At 39.0% G+C, this 24,913-nt stretch overlaps 2 protein-coding genes across 3 annotated transcripts; one reads left to right on the forward strand and one right to left on the reverse strand.

The window, feature by feature from the left end:
* Nucleotides 1–1,054: 1,054 nt before the first annotated feature.
* st8sia5 (ST8 alpha-N-acetyl-neuraminide alpha-2,8-sialyltransferase 5) lies at nt 1,055–17,013 on the reverse strand. Of its 2 annotated transcripts, none has more exons than XM_022769831.1 (8): nt 16,309–17,013; nt 10,697–10,804; nt 6,743–6,835; nt 5,057–5,218; nt 4,318–4,462; nt 4,044–4,156; nt 3,484–3,576; nt 1,055–3,372 (listed from the first exon to the last, which is right to left on the reverse strand). In XM_022769831.1, exons 1-8 carry the CDS (start codon nt 16,452–16,454, stop codon nt 2,910–2,912), a joined length of 1,323 nt encoding a protein of 440 aa, XP_022625552.1. In that variant the 5' UTR covers nt 16,455–17,013; the 3' UTR covers nt 1,055–2,909. The 2 variants fall into 2 exon arrangements, with proteins under 2 accessions (XP_022625552.1, XP_022625553.1); XM_022769832.1 differs by having other exon boundaries at nt 5,057–5,143; nt 16,309–17,012.
* Nucleotides 17,014–19,120: 2,107 nt separating this feature from the next.
* On the forward strand, nt 19,121–23,481 carry rpl37 (ribosomal protein L37). The gene is made up of 4 exons (XM_022769836.1): nt 19,121–19,213; nt 20,494–20,629; nt 21,077–21,161; nt 23,372–23,481. Exons 1-4 carry the CDS (start codon nt 19,211–19,213, stop codon nt 23,439–23,441), a joined length of 294 nt encoding a protein of 97 aa, XP_022625557.1. The 5' UTR covers nt 19,121–19,210; the 3' UTR covers nt 23,442–23,481.
* Nucleotides 23,482–24,913: the final 1,432 nt, after the last annotated feature.

A 24,913-nucleotide genomic window follows, 5' to 3' on the forward strand; every position in this document is an offset into this window, starting at 1 on the left:
ACAATGTGATTAGCTCACAACCATGTTTCACTTGTCATTTAATATATATTTTATATTTTCTTAGACCCAATTTTGGTTTAATAAATCATTTTATTTTATGACTTTGAGATGGTTTAATGTGATTAATTATAGATAAGGAGAAAGCGAAGAGGGTTAAAGGGGCAGTAAAAATGAGGCCACACATAATGTTATAGTCTTTATTCATTCACACAGTTGACATATTACACAGGTAGTATCATCATTAAGAGTAGGTTAACAAACCTAGGCGCTGTTCATAAGACCAGTGAGAACAGTGTTGCTTTATCCATTATTTCTAACAATTTAAATAGTTCATTTATTTTAGTTGTAACATTAGCTTGCTATTCCAACCATTATATTACCTATTACTTTTAGCATTAGCTGTTAACTTTTTCAAACTGTTAGTTTTTACATTGGCTGAATATTTAAACTGTTGATCCATTACTTTTAAATTTAACTATACAGTTTAACTCTTTCTCTGTGCAGTACTTGATGTTATTTCAGCTGTTTATCCTTTAGTTAAAAATTTCAAGCATTTATCCATTAGCTAGAGTTATCTGTTTCAACCACCACCAACCTCAACTTGTCTGCTGAATGGCTAACTTCACAATTTCATTTGTAGCACCAGATGTTCAGCTGACTCAACGTGGGTATTTTATAAATCAAATCAAAAATCAGATTTTTAAAGTTACTTGAACTAGCTTACGCCACAGTTTTTCCACATACCCTCTGCAAAGTTAAAAACAGCTTTCTTGAATTCATCTCAAGCTCATTTTAAATCTTAAGACAACTTTCATCATAACACTTGGTTCCCTCATGGTAACTAATATTAATATCTAACTAATCTAATTAGCATATTGCGTGCTCTGTGGCTCCTCAAAAAAAACTGGAAATTTTGTAAGTGAGGCAGAATGTGCATGCATGCCTGTAATTTGTGGCAAATATATTTTTTTAATATAAGACTATGAATTATGAATTTAAGCTATTACACTATCCCCACTCACACACATAAATAATGAAACCATGAACATACAAGTGAGAAAATCCAAACAAGTTTATTTACAAACACAATACCAGTATAAAGAATGATCCAGAGTCAGTAAAGAAGCACTGTGTTTTATATAATACCTCCATTCAGAACACAGACCAGTTCCTTCCTTTTCCATTCCTGATAAAGTTGTGTCTGTACAACAATTTAGTGGTCAAGCCAAATATTTTTGGTGTTTATATTTGGTGAACTCATATCTTTTGTGCACAAACACACAAAGAGTCTATATAAACAGTGAAAGAAACGGCATGTTTGAATCTTATTAGCAATGTTGTTCTTGAAATACAAAGGAAAAACAAATGACGAATGCACAGCCAAGCATGGACAGATGAGTGACGAAAAATTAATTTACAGTCTTTTACAACCTTTTGCGATGTACAACTACAAATAAACAGTGAGAACGCACACAGCTTTCCAGTGCTTTAATTCACGATGCTTTCTTGAGTGCAAACTAAATATTCACAGATCAAAAGGGAAGGGAAAATAATACATTGTTCATAAAAGTATTGTAGCGCTTTACAAAAGGGCAGCAACCATCTTCATTCTTGCATCTTTAATCAATGAGCACTGCATTCACTATTATACAGTTCACTTCTACGAATCCATTCATCATTCTGTGATAAGGTTCGTGTATATATCTCCAAAAGCACTGAGTTTCAGTAGAGGCTTAAGTGTAAACATATTTTAGTGATCATTGAAGCAGGCACACATAAAGCCAAGTACAGAGTAAAGTCATGCAGAGCATTACATGATTATGAATGGCGTTTACAAGAATAAGACTTCACTAATTCCAGTAGAATAGAAGCTGAGAACTGCACATGAACGTCTGTACCTTATAGAGTCTTAAACGTCTTTGATTCGAGTGATCAATCTAAGATTTAGTTTGATGTTAATGTGTTTGAAGATACACAAAACACATGGGTGCACTGCATATCATATAGAAGGGTTTGATATCTCGTAAGGCAGCATGGCTTAAGACATGAATGATGGCGAGAGGCTGGGTTGCTCAACAGTGCTCTGTTGCTTTACAAATTGGATGGCCTTGAAAGGTGTGCTGAGGTGGTGTCATTGCAAAATATTTATCCGTGACGAGCCAAAAAAGAAAAGGGAAAAAAAACATCCTCACTTCTTCTCATACACCTTTTTTTTTTTTTACCAGGAAATTTTAAATGGGAGAAAGTAGGCCACCGAAAACAGGCCATTTTAATAGTGTTTTAAAATATTCACCCAGCGAATCTGGTGAATAGGAAATAGTTTACAAAAGTAGACAACTGGATGTTACAATTTTATCCTTTTTTCATTTTTTTTTTTTAATATTAGCTTAATATCAAGGTTCAGACTTTGTTTTACACAAACATTAAAAGCTGCCACACCCACAGAGTGTCCAAGAGAAAGAGAGAAGAAGAGAGGGGGGAATGAGGGGGCACCAAGACACCCACTGCGGCCTCGTTTCAGCATAAATACCTGTGCAACGTTGAGTAGAAAACAACACCTCTGTACTGCAGAGCCACTAGAAAACTTCACAGAAACAACATCACTATGAAGACCACTTTTCACATTAAAAACAAGCATCCTATGGTCAGAGTCAAAGATAACCATAGTGATTTGATTGGCTAAATAAACAACTTAAAGTACGCATCAAAAAGTGTGTTGGCAATTAAAGCAAGCAACCTTCAACAAGTAGTTGAAGAAGTGTACACTCCGAAGGCCAACTCTCTTTTTAAACGGAGGAAATAGTGAACTGTGTCATTCACTGAAATGAAAGACGACAGGTAAACCTGCTTTAAAATAAACAGTAAAAGTAAAATGTTGAGCTTCCACATTAAAGCAGAGGAGTGAGGGATCATGTGCATTGCCCCGTGTGTACGTTGATGATCCCGCGAGTATGCATGTGAATGAAGTTGAAAATTTCATGGGGCATTGCGTGGAAGCCCGGCCGTGGCTTGACGTTGTCGTAGTAATGGTGAGTGATGAAGATGCCAGAGGGGTTCATGGGAAATGCCCAGAAACCGTAGAGGTGGACCTCCTCGCACATCTCTAAGGCAGCGGTCACGAGCATCAGGCCGCTGCTGAGACGTTTGGCCCGGACGCCCTGAACAGCCCAGAAACGCTGCACGTTGAGCAGATACTGTGGGTGGAAGAAGAACACGCCTCTCTGGGAGTCAAAGTCATCCAGCATGTACTTGACTCTGAAGGATACATCGGTGTTGCGGGTGTTGTAGAAAGCTGGAAGCACCACTGAGGAGTTCTCGTAATTCTGGAGGACTTCATAAAACGGCCGCCGCCATTTCTCCAGCTTCTGAAATCTGCAGAGGAGGTGAAACATGAGATGACAAAAACCAAAAGAGTGGAAGACTAGAGCCAGACACAGACAGAGAGAGAGAGCTGTTTCTCACTCTGACTGATATTTACAGTACCTCTCAGTAATAATACTTGGATTTATTGTCACCAGATCTGTTTTAGTGCCAACATCAGCTGAGTACTTCTCATTAATAGGTGGTATGTTGCACCTGCAAAAAAAAAGAAGAAAACTTAAGCCCACTGACAAAGGAGTTCAAGTGTATTTCATTTGACTCAACACATTTTAAATTAAGCATGATGGTGAGACATAATGTTGGTCTGCACAAGTAATCATATAACAGATGTGATTGACTCATGCGGTCCTCTTTCTGCAGTAAAATGCTGCCTAAACAGAGATAAGAGCATTTTAACTATACTGGCAAAAGTTCAAGTGTAATGTTTCATGATATCCTATGTAGCCACAAGGCTTCTTATGTTATTGCATAATTGCAAGTCCAAGTGCTATTCATTCATACTGATAATTATAGATGCATTTTTTCCAATGTGAATGTGCGCACCCAAAAATGAATGTACAATCATTATAAATAATCACATTGTTAATAGTGAGCAAAAATAATTGTGATTATCATTGTGCAGTCCTCACATAATGAACACTGAAGGATAATGTCTTGTATACCTAAACACAAAATCTGCTGAGTCAATTTCCTTTCCACATTTGCTGTTCTTGATGATGCCGCCATTTCCAATAACAGCACATTTCTTGTACTGTGATTTGGAATACGGCATATCCTGGATGAAACAGACAGGTTTTTTATTAATGTCAGACAGGAGGGCGATCGAAATCAAACAGATTGTACCACCAGGTTACCAGGTACAACAAAAAAGGCAATTTTCAGGAACACTCCTAAAAGCCTATATGTGAATATGCATCAAGCAGTATATGAACTCACATCAGGGAACATCTTGAAGACCTCGGTGGTGATTGGAAGAATACCACTAGTGTCCACCTCATACCTCAGCTTGGTCCCTGCAGGAGTGTTCCTCTTGGTGGTGAACAAAAAGGAAGGAGCATTACAGCAGCGAGATAGAGACATCCTTCAGGAAGACGCCAAAGAAAAGTAAGAATTAGTGTAATCGTAGAAAACTGCACGTCAGCATCAAGACCAAAATAGGCTTGTGTTGACACTGGCTTTATCTCCTCAATGGGCTTACGCAGACCAACATCTGTATGTGTAATAATAATAGCAATTGCGAAAGCAGCCATTTGGGAAGGTTAGTATATAGAGATTATGAAAATCAATTGTATTTAACCATGTTTTACAGCTCGAATCTCTGAGAGCCCAAACAGAACAGAACACACACAAAAAGAGATATGTGTTGTAGATTTAAGGATTTCAGGACCCAAATGCAGCTAGACTCAGAGGCTGGGCTGGTCCAGTTGGAAGATTTATTCAACAAAGAAAAACTCAAATGTCTTGGGTGATGGAGAAACAAAATCAAATCTAGGGTGGCAAAGAATCCAAAATCCATAATGTAAAAATGTGCAGGGACCAAGGTGAAAAAAGACAGAGGCACGAGGAATCATGGAGGAAACTGAACCGACAAACTGACAAAGAATAACAGGAACACAGAGAATGAATATTGACATTAACATATACAGTTCCTCTGCTGAGGCTGAGCAATGCTTACTTAAAGTTGCTGGCCTCCTCCTTGTTCTGCTCCCACCTACACACCTGCAGGTTTCGCCATCTCTCAAACAGGTCTGAGGTTTTCACCCTGGCAGACAGGCAGAGAGACTTGTGGAATGAGGAAGGATACCCATGTCCATGTTTTTTCCGATTAACCATGTTTCTACAAGGGTAGTAAATTGAAGAAACATCATAAAAACCACTCAAAAAGACAAACAAGGGGACAGAAAATTGCAGTGAGTACTATGTGATGGCACCACTGATGTCACCGGATCTAGACTCGATACAAAGACAGCGGCTTTATCGAGCATGTCTGTAAATAGCTGCCCTTGAACTGACATTCCTCTTGAGATGATTGGGAGATGTGTGTTGCTCTGGGAGGCAGAGTGGCACCGTTACTTTGACTGGCTGGCAGAGTGACAGCAGCTGTTCCCTGCTACAGCCAGAGTGGCTCACATCCGTTCATCAAGCGCCCAGAATGCATTTGACAAAAAACTCTTTGACACGCCTAAAAGGTCACTGGACAATGTTCACATTCATACAACAGGAAAGATGCCGTTCAGATTCCCGTTAGCATTACTGGCCATTTGAGCAGTGTGTTGAATCTGGCTCGATAATCTACTGCATGATGTAAAAATATGTTAATTATAGTGTGGTACAGTTAAGTCTGACAGTAAAAGACGACTTTCAGCTGTAAAATGTTGATGATGAAATGGGGCATTTGCAAGATTTAAGCGTTGTTTTCTCGTTCAGTCTTACTGGAGTGTGAGGACCTGTAAGTTGTTTTGGTGTTTATTAGATAATCATAGGCACCTGATCACTTAATATTATCAAAAATAAAGTTAATTGAAAGTTGTCAAATCAGACTTCTCCATACATGGTCACAATATCAATTAAGATGAATCTCTATCCAATTTAACACAATAGCTCTTCATCTTTAAGGTCATGTGTGCACCAGAAGATACCTTATTAAAGGTAAGGCCGGACAAACAGACTCTAGAAATAAAACACAATAAACTATGATCAGTTATTACCATACCTCAACTGGAAACTAGTACTTATGTGTGTGAAAGAACACCACTTTGGTCCAGACTGAAATAACTTGACATTCATGGTCCCCAGAGGATGAATCCTAATGACTCTCCTGACTTTTTCTCTTCTGCCATTAGGTTCACATTTGTGTGAAACAGCACAACCACTGTTGGACGGATTTCCATGCAATTTAGTATAAACATTCATGTCCCCCTCAGGATGAATTTGAATAACTCTGGTGATCCCCTGACTTATTGTACTATCGTCAGGTCAATTTCTTTTTATATGTTCAATATGTTTTTTATTTTTACAAAATACCTAAAACTAACGACCTTCCAGTTAGCCTCAGCTGCACTTTGTGTTTAGTGATAATTAGCCAATATTAGCATGCGTAAAGGCTTTTAAAGTTCTTTTAATGGTCCCGTAGATAATATTTTTGGTTTCTATTTGGGATTAATTTGACACTCAATATTTGTTTCTTCAAACCTGCAGGGTATTCATTTCATTTGGGAACAGAGGTATATGCATATATAAATCAGATGGTGAATTCTCTCTCTACCTACCTGACAGGTGCTTGAGGATCACCAATAGAGGAAAAAATCTCATTCTAAATAAGGCTCTCCACGTGTTGGCTGTGTCATAAATGAACACTCACATTGTCAGGACTTTGATGTCCATAATCTCCTGTCTGAGCTCCCTGCATGCAGTGGAGTTGTAGTCAAAGGAGCCATCATAATTGTCCAGATACCTGGCGGGATAGACACAGTCATCCTCTGCCTAAACCTCTCCTCACACACAAGAGAATCAACAGAATTAACAAACTGTGGAGATAAGATGCAATATAAATAAAACTGTGTTAAAGGACACAATTAAGCAAAGCATTTTATATTTACTAGGAAATGGAAATCTATCATTTATACTGTATACAATAGTAAAATATCAGAATAGCATTGTGGGATGACAAATGACAGAAGTGATGCAACTGATTTTAGGTGTCACAAACAGGATATTAAAATACTTTTTACTCGACACTTGCACCAGATTCTGTTACATCTTAGTCTAAACCAATGTTTTACACTAAGTGAAGAAAAATAACACCTCTCATATTTTCACTTATTTAATTGGTTATGATGAGAACTTGCATGATTTAACATTGGTATTCTATGATTACTGTATATTAATTTAGAAGATAAAGAAACACATAGCTTGTTAAAATGGTGGATTAGGGCAGAGTAGCATCTGGTGGATATGAGTATGAGAGGGTCTATGTTTTCGTGTCAGGCAGTACAATAGATTTGTTATATGGCTAACTGCATAAAAGTAATCCTGTATGTTAGTCGTGCTGGCTACAGTGACATGAGGTTTTGACTCAGTGGCTGATTTCTTGATATTTTGATACATAAACACATACACAGATGCTCATGCAAACAGGTAATATTAACATAAAGGCAAGACTTGGAATTTAATCTTGTTAACTACAGTTAATGAATCAAAATAATTATTTTAGACACATATAAAACAATTGTCACATTGAAATGGCAACATTAACCCAAAGCAGACAAAATAATGTCTTCAGTGTGGTGGTGTGACTGTGTTTTGGTGAATTTGACGAAATGTTTCTGCGGAGAAAGCTGAAAGGATTCACACATTGTCAAATTTATCTCAAGGTGTCAATAAGTTGCCATTTATCTGTGCACTGATGCCTCATTTCTCACAGCACAACATTGTATTCACATGCAATCAGAATGCCGACTGGATAAAATGTGTGTGTGCGTGTGTGTGTGTCTGTGTGTGTGTGTGTGTGTCTGTGTGTGTGTGTGAGTCAGTGTTTGTGTTTTGGGATGGGGTGGGTTGGTTATGATGGAGGTTGAAAGGGTAGAAGAAGGAAACCACTGGTGTAACGATATTTGACTCGAAGGTGCAATCAGGTTAGGCAGTGGAATATTTTTAATTAGGTTGTGAAAAATTACAAAAAACAACTAATCTAATCTCTCTAATTACTAATCTCTAGCATCTGTGCTGTGCTGGAACATTTCTGGAGTAGATGCATGTGACGTTACTCGACTTGCTTACAGACTGATTCTGTTTGATCACTAGATGTTCAGAAATTTATTTTGAATGTTAAAGTGAGACTTTGTAACTTTTGAGAATAGAAATAACACATTCTTCCGCTTATATGTTGTCTAAATGACACTAACAGGTATGTTACTCCCATTTGAGCATGCCGCAGATAAAGATGACGATGTTTTTAAGGCAGTTGATTAAACAGAATCTTAGGAAATCAAAGTAAATTCAATGGACCGTTATGTTGTGATTACTCATTGTGGCCACAGTGTGCACTGTTCAACAAAAGTTACATAGTCACGCTCCAGTCATGTGCTGATCCAGTTTAAATTCTGTATCTTTTGCTTAATGGATTTTACAAACCAAAAGATTTTTGATTTTGTCTTTTTGTCTTCTGAATTTATTGTTTTCCATATTTCATTAAAACCAAGTGCTGCAGTGTCAAAAGACACAGCAGAAAACAAACCTTTTGAGAAATATTTCAAATCTGAGGCTGGGAACTCAAAAGCATAAAGTGGAGGAATCTGCATTTTGGCTGCATCTTCATATTATTATGTTTACTACATTAGTGCAGTTTACTGTTTTTGTGTTTGAATAATGACCAAAATAACTGTTCAGTACATACCTAGAAAGAAGTTGAAATGTTTCTGACTTGCATGCAAATTCAACCTTGTGACACAGACATGAGGGAATAAATATGCACTAAATTGTGAGAAAGATGCATCAGATCTTTACATTAGACAAATGATTTCTCCTTTTAGCCCTGATCTATAATTTAGCTTTTATGTTTGGGCAGAGGTCCAAAAACTGTCATCTCTCTTTGGCTGTATTTAAATAAACTTGAAGAAGAAATTGATCGATTCAGCAACTTTTGATGGACAATGCCCTATCGTTGGGAGCTTAGCTGCTGTACAGGAATTTTACTTTTATTAAAATCAGTATTATCTACAGCAGTCGTAATTACAAAATATACTTCTACGGTATAATCTTGGAAAGCTCTAAATGTATATATTTTTAAATTTACATATATATTGCTTGTGGGGAGGCGAGGGTATTTAACGCCAAAATGGCAGCAATTGCGGGTGTATTTATCGGAATGAATGTTGGTATTTGTCAGACAAGTTTAAGTGGAGTGTGGTGTTCTGAAAGATGGATAAAATCACAACATATTACCTGTGGCTGTGGAGGTCAATGAGGTGAGTTAAAAATAATAATAATAATAATAATAAATTATAAAAGAACACAACGAGCAGTACAATGGAGCAATGCGTTAAAGGAACAAGACGCTGGGATGAAATCGTACAAATAAGGAACGATGAAACTGGTTGTCTACATCCACCTGATGATGCAGTATATTTCTGAGGTTTTACTGAGAGGAGCATCTGTCTTAGGTAATATATTTGACACTTTAAATAGGGCTGTTCGTGCTTGTTTTAGCTAAGATGATGAAACCTTTGCAAGTGTTCTGTGTTTACTTCTAAAAGCAATACAGTAATTCGCTTGATGAGATGAATTTCATCTCTTTATCTTATGGCATCCTAGGTTAATCATATAATGCTGGTTCAAAACCAATCAAGGATGAGACTAGCCAGCATTTTACCATAGATATTGAAATCTACTGCTCAGTGCAATGAGGATTTGGATCTTTAGGAAAAAGAAATCTGGCATGTTCCTGTCTTCTTGTAACAAGGAAAGTAAAGTGGGGGATAAATCCAGGTCGCAGAGAGAGACAATGCAGATGTGAGAAGGGGAGATAGGGGGAGCAGAGAGAAGTGTCCACACTATGTACATGGCATACACACAGAGTTGTGCAGAACACATGAGACACAGGTTGAGGAGGACAAGGCATTTGGAAATGGGTGCTGGATGGGACACAGAGGTACGAGGAGAAGCCAGTACATCAACAGGAGACCGTGGTTCAACCAGCTTCTGGAGGGGGGTGGGGTGGGGGGGTGGGGGGGGTGGTTTAGGGATCTGGGGTCGAGGTGGACAGGATCAGACAACATGCAAGAGCAAATCTGAAGTGCAACCACCACTGAAAAAATATGAGAGTTTATACCCTTGAGACTAATGAAAAAGAAAGAGGCATTCTTGGGTTTCTGTGAAAATACTAAAAATGCCTTCAAACTGGCCTACCTTTGAGAGCGTTTTTTTTTCTTCTTAATATCGGCTAGGCAGGGTGTGACTATTACGGAGAGCTGTGAATCTGGCTGAAAATTCTGACGGAAACATCTGTCAACATGCAGACAGGTTAAGTTAGAGTTAAATGTGTGATGTAGTCCTGCGACATCACCACCCCTGCTAACTTCCTAAACCTGCAGGTTTCAAAACAAGTACAGAAAAAAGAGTGTAAATGTGCTGCGGCTTTTTTTTTCTACAGCATCTGAGGAGACTGGTGGGCGTAACAGCATCCCAGTCCACACATGCAGGGCTGGGTCACCAATATGATGAATTTGAAACTTGTGTTTTCTTTCATTCTATCTGTCTGTCTCTCACACTCTCTTTTCTCAGAGGTGTTGTGCAGTCAGTCACGCTGGAAAGGTACCTTTTCCTTCCATTTCTGGCAGGCTTCAGAGATCCGTCATCCGAGAAATTAACGGGACCGGTCCAATTTCCTGTCTCGTCCCCTTTGAGTCGGCTAAACTGTTGCGCACTAGTAAGAAAATGAGTCAGTTTATTTGGGATTTATTGTGCTTATTGTGCAAATGTCAAACACATACAACCAAGCCCATGTGTTCATTCACAGAACTCAGAATTGCACATTCATGCACACACATACACATATACATCAAAGGGGGAGCAGCTTTTTGGCTCAAGAAAAACAGTCAGAATGTGACATCAGACATGGTTAGAATGGATTTTCAGTTAATGACACTATGGTTTGAATGGTTAATTTATGCTCTGCTGGGCTGTTGCCACTCTTCTGAGTGTGATTCAAACATTTACACTCTGCAATATTGGCGTGCAGGAGTGTTAGACTTGTAATTCAATATATTAAAGTCACAGTGATTTAAGAGAGGAACAATAATTGCAGCCAATGTTTCTGCAAATGTCAAATCACTTCTGAGGAAGAGATGCCAACAGATTTGCCAAGTGTAGATACTATAAAATAGCCAATTTAGACCATCTCTTCAGCCAAATATTACTGATAAGAGAGATTTATACGTGTTAAGTGTTATTCAGCCTGTGAAAACAGTTAGTTTATATCATCTCTGGCTCTGGCGGAGCTTTGTCAAGTCTAAGAAATTAACCAAGATGAAGGAATTCAGTGTTATCTCAACTTGGACCTGGACTTGGAGTCTAAAAACGTTAAAAAAGCCTGTGCCTTGACAAAAAAAGATGATCCAGTGGAGTTCTGCATCAATTTTTGCTGTAACCATCAAAGTCAGAGGAGGCCATTTGGTGCCAGTGGTTGTCACATCTTTGCGAGGAAAGCAACTAAATCCAAAGATATGAGGGGCATTGGTTCAGAGTACTTTTTGGGGTTTAGTCTCCTCAATAGAGAACAAGGGGAAACTGTTATCAAGCCCTTAAATATATATAATTTGAGTTGAATGACGCAATATTCTATATTTTTGTGACTGTCAACAAATCCCTTGAAAAGACCAAAACCAACAATGCTTATAACCATCTCTCAATAATTCCAATCTTTAAAGGACCTATTGTAAGTTTTGCTATTGGTACATAGCCAACATTAGCATGAACAGCTGTTTACTTACCAGTCTTTCCATAAGCTGTCGTGTTCTTTCAACCATCAGTGTATACAAAACAAGAGGTTATAATTCACTCTCTGAGCAGCGCTACTTCTTGGATGCTACAGTGACTCGACATCGGAAAATGACAAGACAGGCCAACAGTGCCGTGGCTAGCTGGTTAGCATGTGATAGAGTTAGACGCAAAACAAGAGGGTTACTTTCCACCGCTGGAGACAGCTCTTGGCGAGTAAAGGAATTACGTTTGATCATGAACTTGCAATGTTTCTTGTAGACTAGTAAGTAAAAATCAGTTAATGCTAATGTTGGCTATGTAGCATTAGCAAAACTTACAAATAGCGCCTTTATAAACAGGTCACAAATACAGTTTCATGAATACAGTTTCATTTTTAAAAAAGGGCCCAGTCATTTCATAAAGCAGCTGGGCACTGTAGTCTTTAACGAATGTTACTCAAACAGGAGTAAACTGTCTATTTGTTGGAAGTTATTTTCAGCTACAGACTAGTTAGCTAGTATTTACTGCAGCAGGACAGTGTATGTGGGTTTTGACTCAAAATAAACTACAGTTCCCATGTTCATTATTATGAAGGCACATGCAACCCAGTGCAGCAGTGTGGATCATTGATATCCTTAATAGTTTTTGGACAAATATTGAGGTTAATTGCACAGAGGAAGCTATAGGTTATCAGGGTATAAATTCATTCAGTTATTGATTATGGTCTTTTATTGAGATTTGTAAGAATAAGAATAAGAAAAATATAGAGCATCACCAGATTGATCCTTTAGAATTTAATAAATTAGCATATTAAAGGATTTGTGAACAGACTAATTACATTCCATACATCCGCATATCTGTGGGTGTGCAACTTCTATTATCTGACTGATTATTATGCAAGTATTCATGTGTGACTCATTTCTGTGAGTGCTCTGTGGGTGTTTCATCGGGGGAGATTGAACCCTAAAAGCCTTTCTGGGTGCATTATGTGATCGAGCATTCATCACAGAGTACTCATGTCAATACTGATGTGCAGGCACATTTGGCTTCTCCGAGTGCCACTTCAACATCTCAATAACACATTGCAACTGGCTGCAGAACAGAACACTCTAAAAATCAGAGAGATGTTTGTGCCTCGCTTTAGGACAAGTGCCTGAAATAGGACAGCTGTCTTTTACACTGAACAGCTAATCACAGCAGCATAATCTAGCCTGTATTTATCTAACATAGATCTTAATCGCCACAAAAATGCTGCTGAGGCTTGATTTTTATCTAAAATGCAGTGGGTTGATCAACAGCACATAAAGGTTATACAGTACTGATATTTTCCAATATTGTGACCACCAATTAAACTGAAATCAATCTCATGTTACTTCATCTGACTCGCAGATCAATTTAATGTCTTGGATGGGCTTCTTCAAATGCGAAGAGACCATTTATCTCCCATTGACTCAATTATGAGGACAACTCAGACAGTAATCTAAGCATTAGATTGGGCAAACAACAGGCACAAAGTTGTTCTGAAGCACTAATGAGCTTTGATTCTGCCCTTGAGCATTGTTAATGGGACTTGAAAGCAGTAAGGAGTTTTGTAATATTGGATTCCTTGACTTGGGTTTTTAGGGTAGGCCAGGAACATTGATCTAGATGACCATTTAGTACTGTATGTCCAGAGGTATTTCCTGTAATAGTTAAGGGCTTTGTAAGTTTGATAGGTACTTCATTGTCCTTCATTGTCCTACTTCAAAACAGGAAATTAGTAGATGTGATCTCCTCTCGATCTCTTTCTTGTTTCCTTTTTCAATTAGTTTTTAACAAGGAATCACTTCTGTAAATAGTCGAAGCGATGTGACTCATAAATTATGAACAATATGCCGTTATGTACTAGAATCAAGATATTCGCATTAGAAAAAAAAAAAAACACACACAGAAAGCTGCTCAGACACAGCTCACTTACATAAGGCACCAATAAAGGCTCATTTCTTAAATGGAATCTGGTTAACCAATTAGTGCTGAAATTAGATTTCTTGATTGGCAGAATTTCCAAGAATTCTGATTGAATTAAACAATCATTTACATCATTTATTAAGCAGAAATGGCAAATATTTGCTGGTCCCAGCTTCTCAGATGTGAGGACTTTACTTGCTCTATATCATTGTAAACTGAATTTAGATTTTGGTTTGGACTATGAGTCAGACAAAACGAGGACATTTGTAGATGTCAGTATGTCCTCTGGGAATTTTGTGACATTTTAAGTAATTTTGTGACATTTTAAGTAATTTTGTGACATTTTATAGATTGTCATAATCGAAATAATGAATTGGTAATGAAGAAAATTATCAGTTGCAACCACATGTACTCAACTGCAAAGCCACTACTTTCTGGATGATTACTAACCAGCCCCCTCCAACATGGAGCCTTTGGTATTCCTCTCTCTAGCTGAGAATATTTTTAGATATCACTCTGTTCAAGTCAAATAGAGTTGAAAGTTAATATGTCTGCCATCACGGAAGTGTGTCACTCATTGTGATCCTTTAATAAGCTCCCTCCGTGTTCTTGCACTGCCATTTTACTGTCCTACATTCTCCACAACTTCGTCTTGATGTCATTGAAGACAGGCAAGGGAGCGAGCTGATTCATGTAAGACCATATTGCGACTCCACAGAAACTCAGTGGCCAGATTTATGGTCATATTTTTTTAATTTGCACTTCATTGGGCACCCGCATACATTTAGAGGAGAACCCTTTGCCCCTTGGTCATTATGATTTATTATATAGCTAAACACCCTAAGATTCCTCTCTCAATCTAAGCACCCAAATGTCTCCTCTGCTGCAGCAGTTTTTTTTTCTGTGTTGCCCTGGAACACAAGAGCACATGATGAATGTCCTGCCAACATGTTCCCTGGGCTGGGGAAGAGGCTGGGTGTGGTCGAACCCACGTGGACAACAACCAAAGACTTCTAATTGTTTATGCCAGGAGAGATGTCATAAGATGACGTCTTCTCTCTATTCTCTCTCGCTCTGCTTCACACACACACACACACACACACACACACACACACACACACACACACACACACACACACACACATGCAAACACATTCATTTCATCACTATCTCTTGGTCTCTCACTCTCTCCGTCTCCTTCCCCTCTCTCCCCCACTTGCACTGAGGTGTGTGTGCAGACAGACTGTAGCAAAATGGCTGCCGCTGAGCCCACTGGTTTCTGTTGTGTGGCTTGTTCCCCCTCTCTCCTAGGTTTCAGCGCTAGGAGCAAAGTGAGGGCACAGGCGAGGAAAGGTGTTAAGTGTGTGTGTGTGTGTGTGTGTGTGTGTGTTGGTTCTGGATTCATACATCTCACTGAAGAGGTCAGGATGCCATGAATCCACATTGAGTATCCAGACCAGCCCAGCAGGGTGGCAGGGGAGGGGTTAGCTGTGAGGAGCTCTCAGATTGCAGCACATATATGTTTGCTTTGAAGTAAGCATATATGTGCTGTCTGTAAGATATCTGGAGGTGGGGGATAAAGTTTTCTGATTGTTTCTTTTTGGTGAGATTTTGGTGTTCTTCATAAACCACCTAAAGATCAAACATCCCGGCTTCTCAGCATCTGCTCGTCTCACACTGAAAATTTTCTCCGAATATAAAGGGAAGGGGACACAAATGGGTGTTTAAATTGTTTTAGATGAGTGCAAACCAGGATTCAGCTCAAGAACCCCTATCAGGGATTTAAATACTGTTACTATTGCAGAGGTATTATAAATCTTGGCTCTGCAGTGCCTGTGTGTGCACTGAGTGCAGCCTGGTAAAGAAAAAATGATTTATTTAACAGGGACCAATAAGAAATACACATCATCGTAACCATATTGCTATCTGTTATCATCATCAGCTCCAATGGCTTTCAGTTGCATTATGATAATCTGATGCCTCTGTAAGATGTAGGCTACGACCAGTCAAGAAGAAGGCTGAAACAGAAAATCAAATAAAGATCTTTGGAAAAAGAAAGGGATAACATTACCATACACAGCTGGGGCACTGTGTATGGTATGAATGTGATGCTTCATTTTCAGAAAATATCAAAAAAATAAATCCAATGGAAATTGTTTCTATGCCACTGGGAAAAAAGATGGATGGTTAATTGCTATTGTTCTTTTCAGCCATTAAAGCTTGTTTTCCCCATGTAGTTCCCAACATGTAGCCTAGTTCATCTGGACTACTCCCATTTATACCGAGCAGTTTATCAATTTATCATTCATTATTTATCTTTCACCATTCAGTCATTAATTGGGATCGAAACTGAGCAATTAACCTCACACAAAACGACTATGAAGGCATGCGTTTTAAATCTGAATATTATCATTACAGTGTGGACAACTCTTACAAACAGCAGGGCCTGCGCTTTAATTGCCTATTGTTAATGGCGACTGAACAGAAATAATCAACACTTACCTCTTAATGTAGTTCTTCCCATATAGAATCTGTTGCAATAGTGTGACAAGTCCAAATGCGCAAATAAATATGAAACAAAGAGATCGATTGCCGAGTATATCTTTACCCGACGATGGGTCGGAGTATCCCATTCTTCGGCGCAGCATCCGGCGCAGACGGTGACACCAGGTTAGGTGTCTCTCTCCGCTGCATTCAGGACCAGGAGCGCAGCTGTCTTGTGCCCGCTGGACTGGACATTGTCCATCACCTCACTGAGCTATTTCACTGCTCTCACGCCATCGCATCATTGCTATTGGATGATAAGCATCGCAATGTATCGCCAGCTGTGATCTCAATTAGTACAAACCATGAATAGCCCTTTATCCAATTCTGCCACAATTAATCCTATATATGCTAAATATTTTTGTAAACGGACGTGTGGAAAAACATGAAATGTCCCGAGGGAAACTCTTAATTTTATCGGATATCGTGCGCTACTCGTCTCGACGAGGTGCGGCAGAAAGCAATCCAGATCATCCAAAAATAACGCGCTCAAATGGCTGTTTGTCCAGGATACATCCCGAAATGTTTACGCAGACAACGAAATGGCATCGATGCCAAGCACGCTCTTTTTTTAAATTCTTTAAATTACTGATGCGAGCTGCGACCGGGAAAAAAACATGCCCCTCGCTTCATCTCAAATCTGAGCAAAGCTGCGTGACTGAAATGTAAAAGGAGGAGGATGCGCCTTTTCTCAGCCTGGCAGCCGGGGGCGCGCCGCGTTTCATTCAGATGATCAGCCAAAACCCAAGGTCATGGTCTCCTTCACCTGCGCACTCACCATATCTTCAACAGCACAGTTCACCTGTAAAAAACATAGTCTGTCACTAAAATGTAAAGATTATCAAATTAAAAGCCATCCTAATTTCTTCATACCTGATATGATTGCAACACTAACGCACATGAGTATTTCTTGCAATGTTATCTCTGTCTGTTTTATGTCCAAGCGTTCATGTCAAATGTAGGCTACCTATTTTCTGCTCAGCAGTTTCAGCGTGAAACAGTGAAATTTTCAAACCTTCACAGCAACATTGTGGGAAACCAAACCCTGATACATGACTGCAGCCCCTTCTCAGAGCTTAACCTACTGCCAGTGTCCACTTTGACAGCCGTTTGATCATATCATCAAGGCCTTTGTAATACAGTCTGGGCTGCTTTAGCAGCATGCGTTAACACTGCCACAAGCAGCAAAGTCAGAGGTGGATGTGACAGAAGAAGTACCTGACTGACCCCTTCACATGGCTGCTCAGAGATGGACTGTCCTTCAGATCAAGGATGCTTTATTGTTCGAGTCCTCAGACTAGTCCTCTGTGTTTGCTGATATCAATTGGTCAGCATCTGTGAGAGGTCTCCTTAATTTCAGTTATTGCAACAGACAGTGTCACTAGTGTTTTACAACCAGATCATTAATCATCAAATTAGGAGTAAAATAAATGTCTTCTTTCTTGACCCATATATGATCATGTCAGACTCTCTTGAAACATGTATATCTGACCTGACCTGAATCAGTGAACACCTTTGCAAATCTGTTGACCTCACCACTAAAGATTTTACCAGGATTTCACTGATATGTACAATATTGTGCAAAGGATACACATCTTTGTTATTTCAAAGTAATCCGCAATCTATTCTCCATATCAGTCTATTTTCCTCCATTTAGTCTGTTGGGTCCAGGTTGTATTGCAGGCTGAGCAAAGTAGCCTAGATATCCTCCTCTCGAGCCATGCATGGCTCTTGGGAGCTGAGTCGCTCCCAGGCCAGATGGGATATGTTGTTCCGCCAGCATGTTCTGGGTCTTTCCTAGGACTGTTCCCAATTGGACATGCACAGATTGTCTCCAAATGGAAGCATGTAACTTTGATGACTCCTTTTCACGGAAAGGAGCAGCAGTTCTACTACCAAGTTTCTGATTTGAGCTCCCTCAAGACCAGTCCCAACCTGGTCAGATGCGTACATGAACTGATGAAGCCTCTTGGATGAGAGGTGAAACGTCTTCCCAGAAAAATAATCAAGTCCAGTTGTTTTTTCGATTTAAACTCCTTTAGGCTCCCTCAGGACCACACACCCTGCAAAGGAAGCTAATTTGCACCTTGTGGCTGCAGTGTTATTCTCTCTATCGCTACACAGAGTGTGTCATTATGGGCTTGGAAGACAGATCCATGGCTGGATTAACCTGGTAGTCACAGAAGTGAAAAGCAAGCTGTTGGACTTCCTGTGTTCTGCTCACTGTGCATATATCCTGTCAAGTGTCAACAAGTACACTTGTGCACACATACTACACAGGACAGCATTGTTTGGCCCAAAAGCCCCATGATATAAGCACAATGCCACCAGCAAAAGTCTAGATTTTGACACACAGATCCATCACAAAGACAGGGCCCCAAAATTAATAAGACCTGTTTAAGGTGACTATCAACAAGATTTTTGGTTTCCCACACCATTTTACACTCAAATGTCAATCGAACTTCAGTTGGGCCAGTAACTTGCTCCTAAAATGATTGGGGCAGTCCACCAGCACCATGCCCTGGCCCTCATCCCAACAGCTTTTCTCTCAGCTGCAAACACCTTTTTAAAAATATATTTAAGATGGATTGTAAATCTATAATTATGTTCAACATTTCAATTAACATTTTATATTTTTCATGTAATGTGTGGTCATAATAAAAATAGGCTAGATAAAACACTTTCTGTGCAAATGAAGGTGAACTTTTAAAAACGTCAAATGGGCCTACATACAGGCATTCGCAGGGGAATCAAATTAAAGAGGGTCACATTTCTGTGTTACACCGGAAGCCGCACGGATGTAATTTGATGCAGCGCCAGCCCCTCTTCCGGCCTCTTTTCCCTTAGCCACCGGACGAAAATGGTAAGATGCAACGCTGTCAGACAGAAATCTGCAAACATCTGTTAAATGTGGCGTATATCTAACGTGAACTAAGGGTGTTTCGTTGTCGGATTAACATTGTTACCGTTCGGGTGAAGTATTTTTGTGCTGAAGCTTAATTTTAATAAAAATTAACGTTGATTCTGTTGCTTCCGTTCAGCGGTTATTTGCTGAGGTTAGCACTGAGGCTCAGTGTACAGATATGGTTTAATTCACCCGGGAGACAACCGGATAACGTTAATACTAGTTTAAACAGTTTTTGTTGTAGCTGTTAATTGTCTAAAGTTGAATTTGAGTGGTTCGCTTTGTAGTAGTTTGGAAGTAGTCTGCTATAAAATGGCTAATTAGCTTCTCCATAGCGGCAAGCATACCCGGCTAGTTACTTCATGTGTCTCCTATAAGTCAGTGTGGACACAGGGAACTCTTTTTAAAATTTATTTGCAACTATATCCCCCATCACCAATTACAAGTACCCTCAATTACTATTAATCCACACCGTTTATGCTCACATACACACATTACAAATACTAATACATAGGCCTACAACATGGTAAGATAAACACAGACAGGTTATGAGAAATATGTCCACATGTCGTGGTCAGTGCTAATACAATGATAAAGGCTGAACAGGACAAACTTAATTCTTTCTGAAATATCTTTTCTGTGTCCAGTACCAGATCTGCTATCCAGTCATTCATTGCTCAGTATGACAGTATGCTAGATTGAACTGCATTCCCGCTACTTGTCTGGTTTAAAATGTGTGCATCACTAAAAGTTAAGATACAGCCATTTGGCATTATATTCCCAGTTAAAAATTGTAACGAATAAAGTAATCTTCTCACCAAGAAACTTAAATGTATGGCAACAATGTTTGGTTTTATTCCAGTTTCAAACCTGGCAAAGAACCTGCTGTTGTGTACAACTTGTACTTTTCTTTAAATTACATACAGAAGTCCTCAGCCATATTGCTGGATAGTCTTACTGTGGTGGCCATGAACTGAAATTCAATTCAACAGTTTTGTTAAAACTGAGGCAGTGGTATTCAGTATTGTATTCCTCACATCCAGCATCAAGTGGTTATTGGTGCCACCTGAGCCCGAGTCTTGTCAGTGATGTCTTCAAACACAAATGTCTGAACAAATGACTTTCTGTGATTCATTCTTCCTAACTGAGACAAGACCATCAGAGCTTTAACTTGTACTGAAGTTTTTTTTTTTTTAAGGGAATTGTTCCTGAGCTGTAGTGTCTTTATCTTTATTCAGACGAAGGGGACATCATCTTTCGGTAAACGCCGGAACAAGACGCACACCCTGTGCCGTCGCTGTGGGTCCAAGGCCTATCACCTGCAGAAGTCCACCTGCGGCAAGTGTGGCTACCCTGAGAAGCGCAAGAGAAAGTGTAAGTCACTTACTGATGTCTTTTGATAAGGCACTGTCTTTTCAATGAAAACATTGCATGCGATTGTGTTGAATGTAAAATTGGAACGTAAACATGCATGAGAATTGCTTGGTTTAGCTACAATTTTTGTTAAATCATGCATAAACATGTTGAGATAGCAGGGCATTTGCAGGTCTTAAAGTTTAAGGAAAAAAATCAGGCATTACTAGGTATTAAAAAATATTTGATTTACAATAGTCTATTCTCTTACTCTCTGTTGTTAGTAATGACAGTTGGATGGGTGTATAAGAAATTACTTAATCCATCCATTCATTGTCCATTATGTTGCTTCAGATTAGGAATTGTTAAATACCTTGGGCAGTATGACCATGAGATGTATTAATCCAGCTCTGCAGTGATGTGAATAGCCAGGCGGCCTTGATGCATACAGGTGTTTTTGTTTTTTAGACAACTGGAGCGCTAAGGCCAAGAGGAGGAACACCACTGGGACTGGCCGTCTGAGACACCTGAAGGTTGTCTACCGCAGATTCAGGTATGATGTTTTGATGTAATAGGCTCCGCTAAATTATCTGTGCGGCCAGTTCAGTGCTAATGCGGCTATAAAAACCAGCTTGCCTTCTGTACTTCAGTTCAGGGTTAGTGTACTCTGCCAGAAAGGCTGTTTTTATTGCCTTGGCATCAGTAATACAAATAGTGAAATGTCATCTTGATGCAAATACTTTGAATTACCAACTTGTTGAACTCATTCAAAGGCCACAGTGAAAACTTGTTTGCTTGAAAACACTCCTATAAATGTTAAGACATGATAAACACTAGTAAAACCTGATTTGTAGGAAATTGTTTTGATGTATCAATTGGATCTACAAACATTGGATCTGTTTAGTTTTGTTAACATTTTCCAAGCTGTGAATACAAGCAAGATCCCTGCGTCTTACTCGAAACTAGTCATGATGTGAAATGTTAATAAGAAGTGCGGGATTGTATTACCATATGATCCTCATTGTTGTTCTTGACATTACATCATGAAAACTGTGGTTTGGTGAAAACTATCCAACAATTTTAAGCATGTGTTTACAAAAACAAGAAAAATGTCATTACTGAACTGCTGGGAGATAATAAACATGAGGCTGTACACTCAAAACTGTAGTAACATGGCCAATCCACAGTGCAAGTAGGTAGTTTTTTTATTTTTCATCATTTAGGACAAAATTTCATTAGATCACCAGAACAATCAGAAAGCAGGGTAAATAGAAAGTTAATGTCCATATTCAAAGTCCTTTAAGCCCAGCAGTGACTAAGAGTCTGGTATGTGTCATCAAAATTTCCAGGCTAACAAAAATAACCGTATTGGCAAAGAAATGCAGTTTGTGATTTTCCCAATACAATATTGTTATTCTGCTACTGACCTGTCTGACTTGTTATAAGTCACTGCTGCTTACCAATGATGGTGAAAAAAAAATGTCTGAACAAATGAACTCAAATGATATCAGAATTTTCTCTGAGGTAAGCATTGTAAGACAAGAGCAGTGACATTAAATTGGGACACGGGAATTGCCAGACTTTTTATTAAATTGTACAGGAAAAATGGTTTGTGTTAATTTGGTGTCAAGTTCAGTGGAATCAGCTCCACATGCAATAATGATAAACTGACTGTCAAAACCTAATGATGTCTCACTTTATCACTACACAGTTAAAACTTTGTTCCTATTCCAATTAATATTGTTACAGCTGTGATGAGACTTGTAAAATCTTACAGCTGTTCACATGAGTGCTGATGTAACAGCTATCACTTATTTTATAACTCTAAATAGTATAAAAACTAAATAGTCAGGGAGATGTGGCAGGTTGCAGGCACTGATTTGGCTTTTTATTTTTGGTTGGTCCAACCTGGCAACACAGGCCCAGATGGTAGCTGAAGCAGGGCTTTGAGTTCCTGTCGGCAAAATGCCTGTTTAATCTACTAAATTTTATCACTTACTTATATTGGCATTCAAATTGGAATACATATTATAGCTGTTATGCCATTGTGCAGAATGAATAAAGGTAAATGACCAGCAAATACTCACCCATATAGCAGTTCAGTTTGTTTTAAATAGGACTAAAAGTCTGGGTGTTAGTGGCCTGAAACATACAACACACGGTAGTGCTACAATGAAAAAGCCAGGTCAATCTCTACGTAATTGCACAAACAACTTTCAGGGCGGATTTTCAGACATGTTCATCGCAGGTGTAATTTGAAATGAAAATGCCTTTATTTCATTCAACAGTGATGGTTCCAAGCTGCTGACATCAGGCACGCCTGCTTTAGTGCTTAACTGGGATACTTCTGTGTCTCAACACGTCTTAACAGAAATGCCAGCATCTGTTTGTTAACAAAAAAAACAGTATTGGTCAACATCAGTGTTATTTTTGCCAAGATGCCACAGATTTACTGTTAATTCTCCTGTCCAAACTTCAGGAGAAATATTTACCTTTTAAGAATTAATCATCAGTTCTCAACAACTGTAGTAACCTTAGTCATTTACCTTGCTAGTTGGATAACCAGCTTGCAGCTGCCAGCAGCAGATGGTAGACAGTGGGATAAAGTAAAGCTTTTAGCACATTTGTTGATAAACCTGTCTAAATGTGGAATAACATACATACTTTTTCATCAGGATTAACCTTGAGATAACGCTAATTACCCAATGATTTTGCGTCAACCCTTTTTTATTTTTTTTCCACTCTCCCTTGCGTATTTTTCAGGAATGGTTTCCGGGAAGGCACCACCCCCAAACCCAGACGTGCTGCAGTGGCCGCCTCCAGCTCATCCTAAAAGACACATTTTTGGTTAAATAAATGTGATGTTAAACAAGTTTCAGTCTTGTCTCTTGATCTTTTAGCCTAATTGTCTAGCCAGTGATGGCCAAAGACGGAGGTCATGATTGGTGTCATCAACAGATTAAATATACACACGGCGTAAGACTTCATTCCCACTTGGTTCATTTGTGCAAATCTCAAGTTTCTAATGTTGTGTCAAAACTAAGAACACAAAGATGAAATAAAAGGTGTTTTCAGAAATATGAGCCTTTGTATTAATGTTGGAGGTTTTCTTACAATCACCCACCATGGAAGTCTGACCTATCATATATTTCACACTAAAAACACACCACTCAAACTTAACCTTTCTGTAGAAGAAATCTTTCAATCTTCATGAGAATGACATGTAGGAAATTTCAAGCAGTGTCTCACTGATATCTCACAAACATCAATACAAGCGCATCTAATGAAGAGTTAATTTATTTGATCATTTTACATTAAATATGCCACATATTTGGTAATTCAGTACTTTGCCTCTGGCTAATGAGGAAGCAATAACACCTTAAAGTCCTTAAGTGGTGAATACAGTTCAGAGTACAAGATTGTAAATACCAGTGTATTGTGCAAACAGTTCTTTGGAGACAGAACAGCATTTGCATCCAAGATACAGGACTCTGAAGAGGGGCCCTGCAACAGACCAGCACCCCTTCCTACCTCACTTAGTAAAAGGGCAGCTGAAAGATAAATTTCAATCTGCAGCCTTAAAGGCAGAGCAGCAGTTTCCATGTCTTCAAAACAAAACAAGTGTAAATATTTAGAAGGGGCCAAACAATACTGAAATTTCTTTGATGATGAGTGTAGGGAAGTCAGTTTACAAATGAGTTAAAAGTTCAAATTTTATGGTCGAAGCTGGGAAATGTCAGAGTAGACCACCACATTGAAGAATACCAGCATTGACAAGTGGTAGAAATGTTTAGGAGTGGGAATTTTTCAGATTAACTACATATCGAAAAAAGAGATGCTTAGCTTTATTCTCTCAGTTGCACCAATGATTCAAGGTGAAATCAGTGAGATGAGCAATAATTTCCCAGCAGTGCAGTGACCTCAAACATTTATCCAAGACTTTTGATTTCAGGCAACATTTAAAATAATTGTGCTGGTTGATGGGAAAACAAAATGTGTCATAAAACTCACTGAACTGGCAAATTATGCCCTCAAGGGGTTTCTCTGGGTCCTGGTGACGCTCTACAATGTCATCCAGTGAAACTGTTTACTTTTGTTGGATGATCGGGTGAGTCTAACATGTTTTGCAACCTCACACTGAGGTGGAGGAGTATGACTTCAATCACAGATATGCCTGCAGGGTTTCTTACAGCAGCATTTCACAACATACCTCTTGGTACCGCTTCGGGGTTTCTCCTCCGTGCTGCCAAAATACTCTCCACGTCTGTGAAGGTGATATGTTGTCTTTTACATGTTAAAGTTGCG

Source organism: Seriola dumerili, unplaced genomic scaffold (genome assembly GCF_002260705.1).
Source record: "Seriola dumerili isolate Sdu_G_001 unplaced genomic scaffold, Sdu_1.0 BDQW01005691.1, whole genome shotgun sequence".
Classification (NCBI taxonomy): domain Eukaryota; kingdom Metazoa; phylum Chordata; class Actinopteri; order Carangiformes; family Carangidae; genus Seriola; species Seriola dumerili.

Coding starts and splice junctions, on each gene's coding strand:
- st8sia5 (XM_022769831.1), bottom strand. CDS start 16,454: ATGCTGCGCCGAAGAATGGGATACTCCGACCCATCGTCGGGTAAAGAT. Junction 6,836..10,696: donor GCCAGAAATGGAAGGAAAAG/GTACCTTTCCAG, acceptor CTATCCCGCCAG/GTATCTGGACAATTATGATG. Junction 3,373..3,483: donor CCAAGTATTATTACTGAGAG/GTACTGTAAATA, acceptor CCTCCTCTGCAG/ATTTCAGAAGCTGGAGAAAT.
- rpl37 (XM_022769836.1), top strand. Junction 20,630..21,076: donor TGAGAAGCGCAAGAGAAAGT/GTAAGTCACTTA, acceptor TTTGTTTTTTAG/ACAACTGGAGCGCTAAGGCC. Junction 21,162..23,371: donor GTTGTCTACCGCAGATTCAG/GTATGATGTTTT, acceptor CGTATTTTTCAG/GAATGGTTTCCGGGAAGGCA.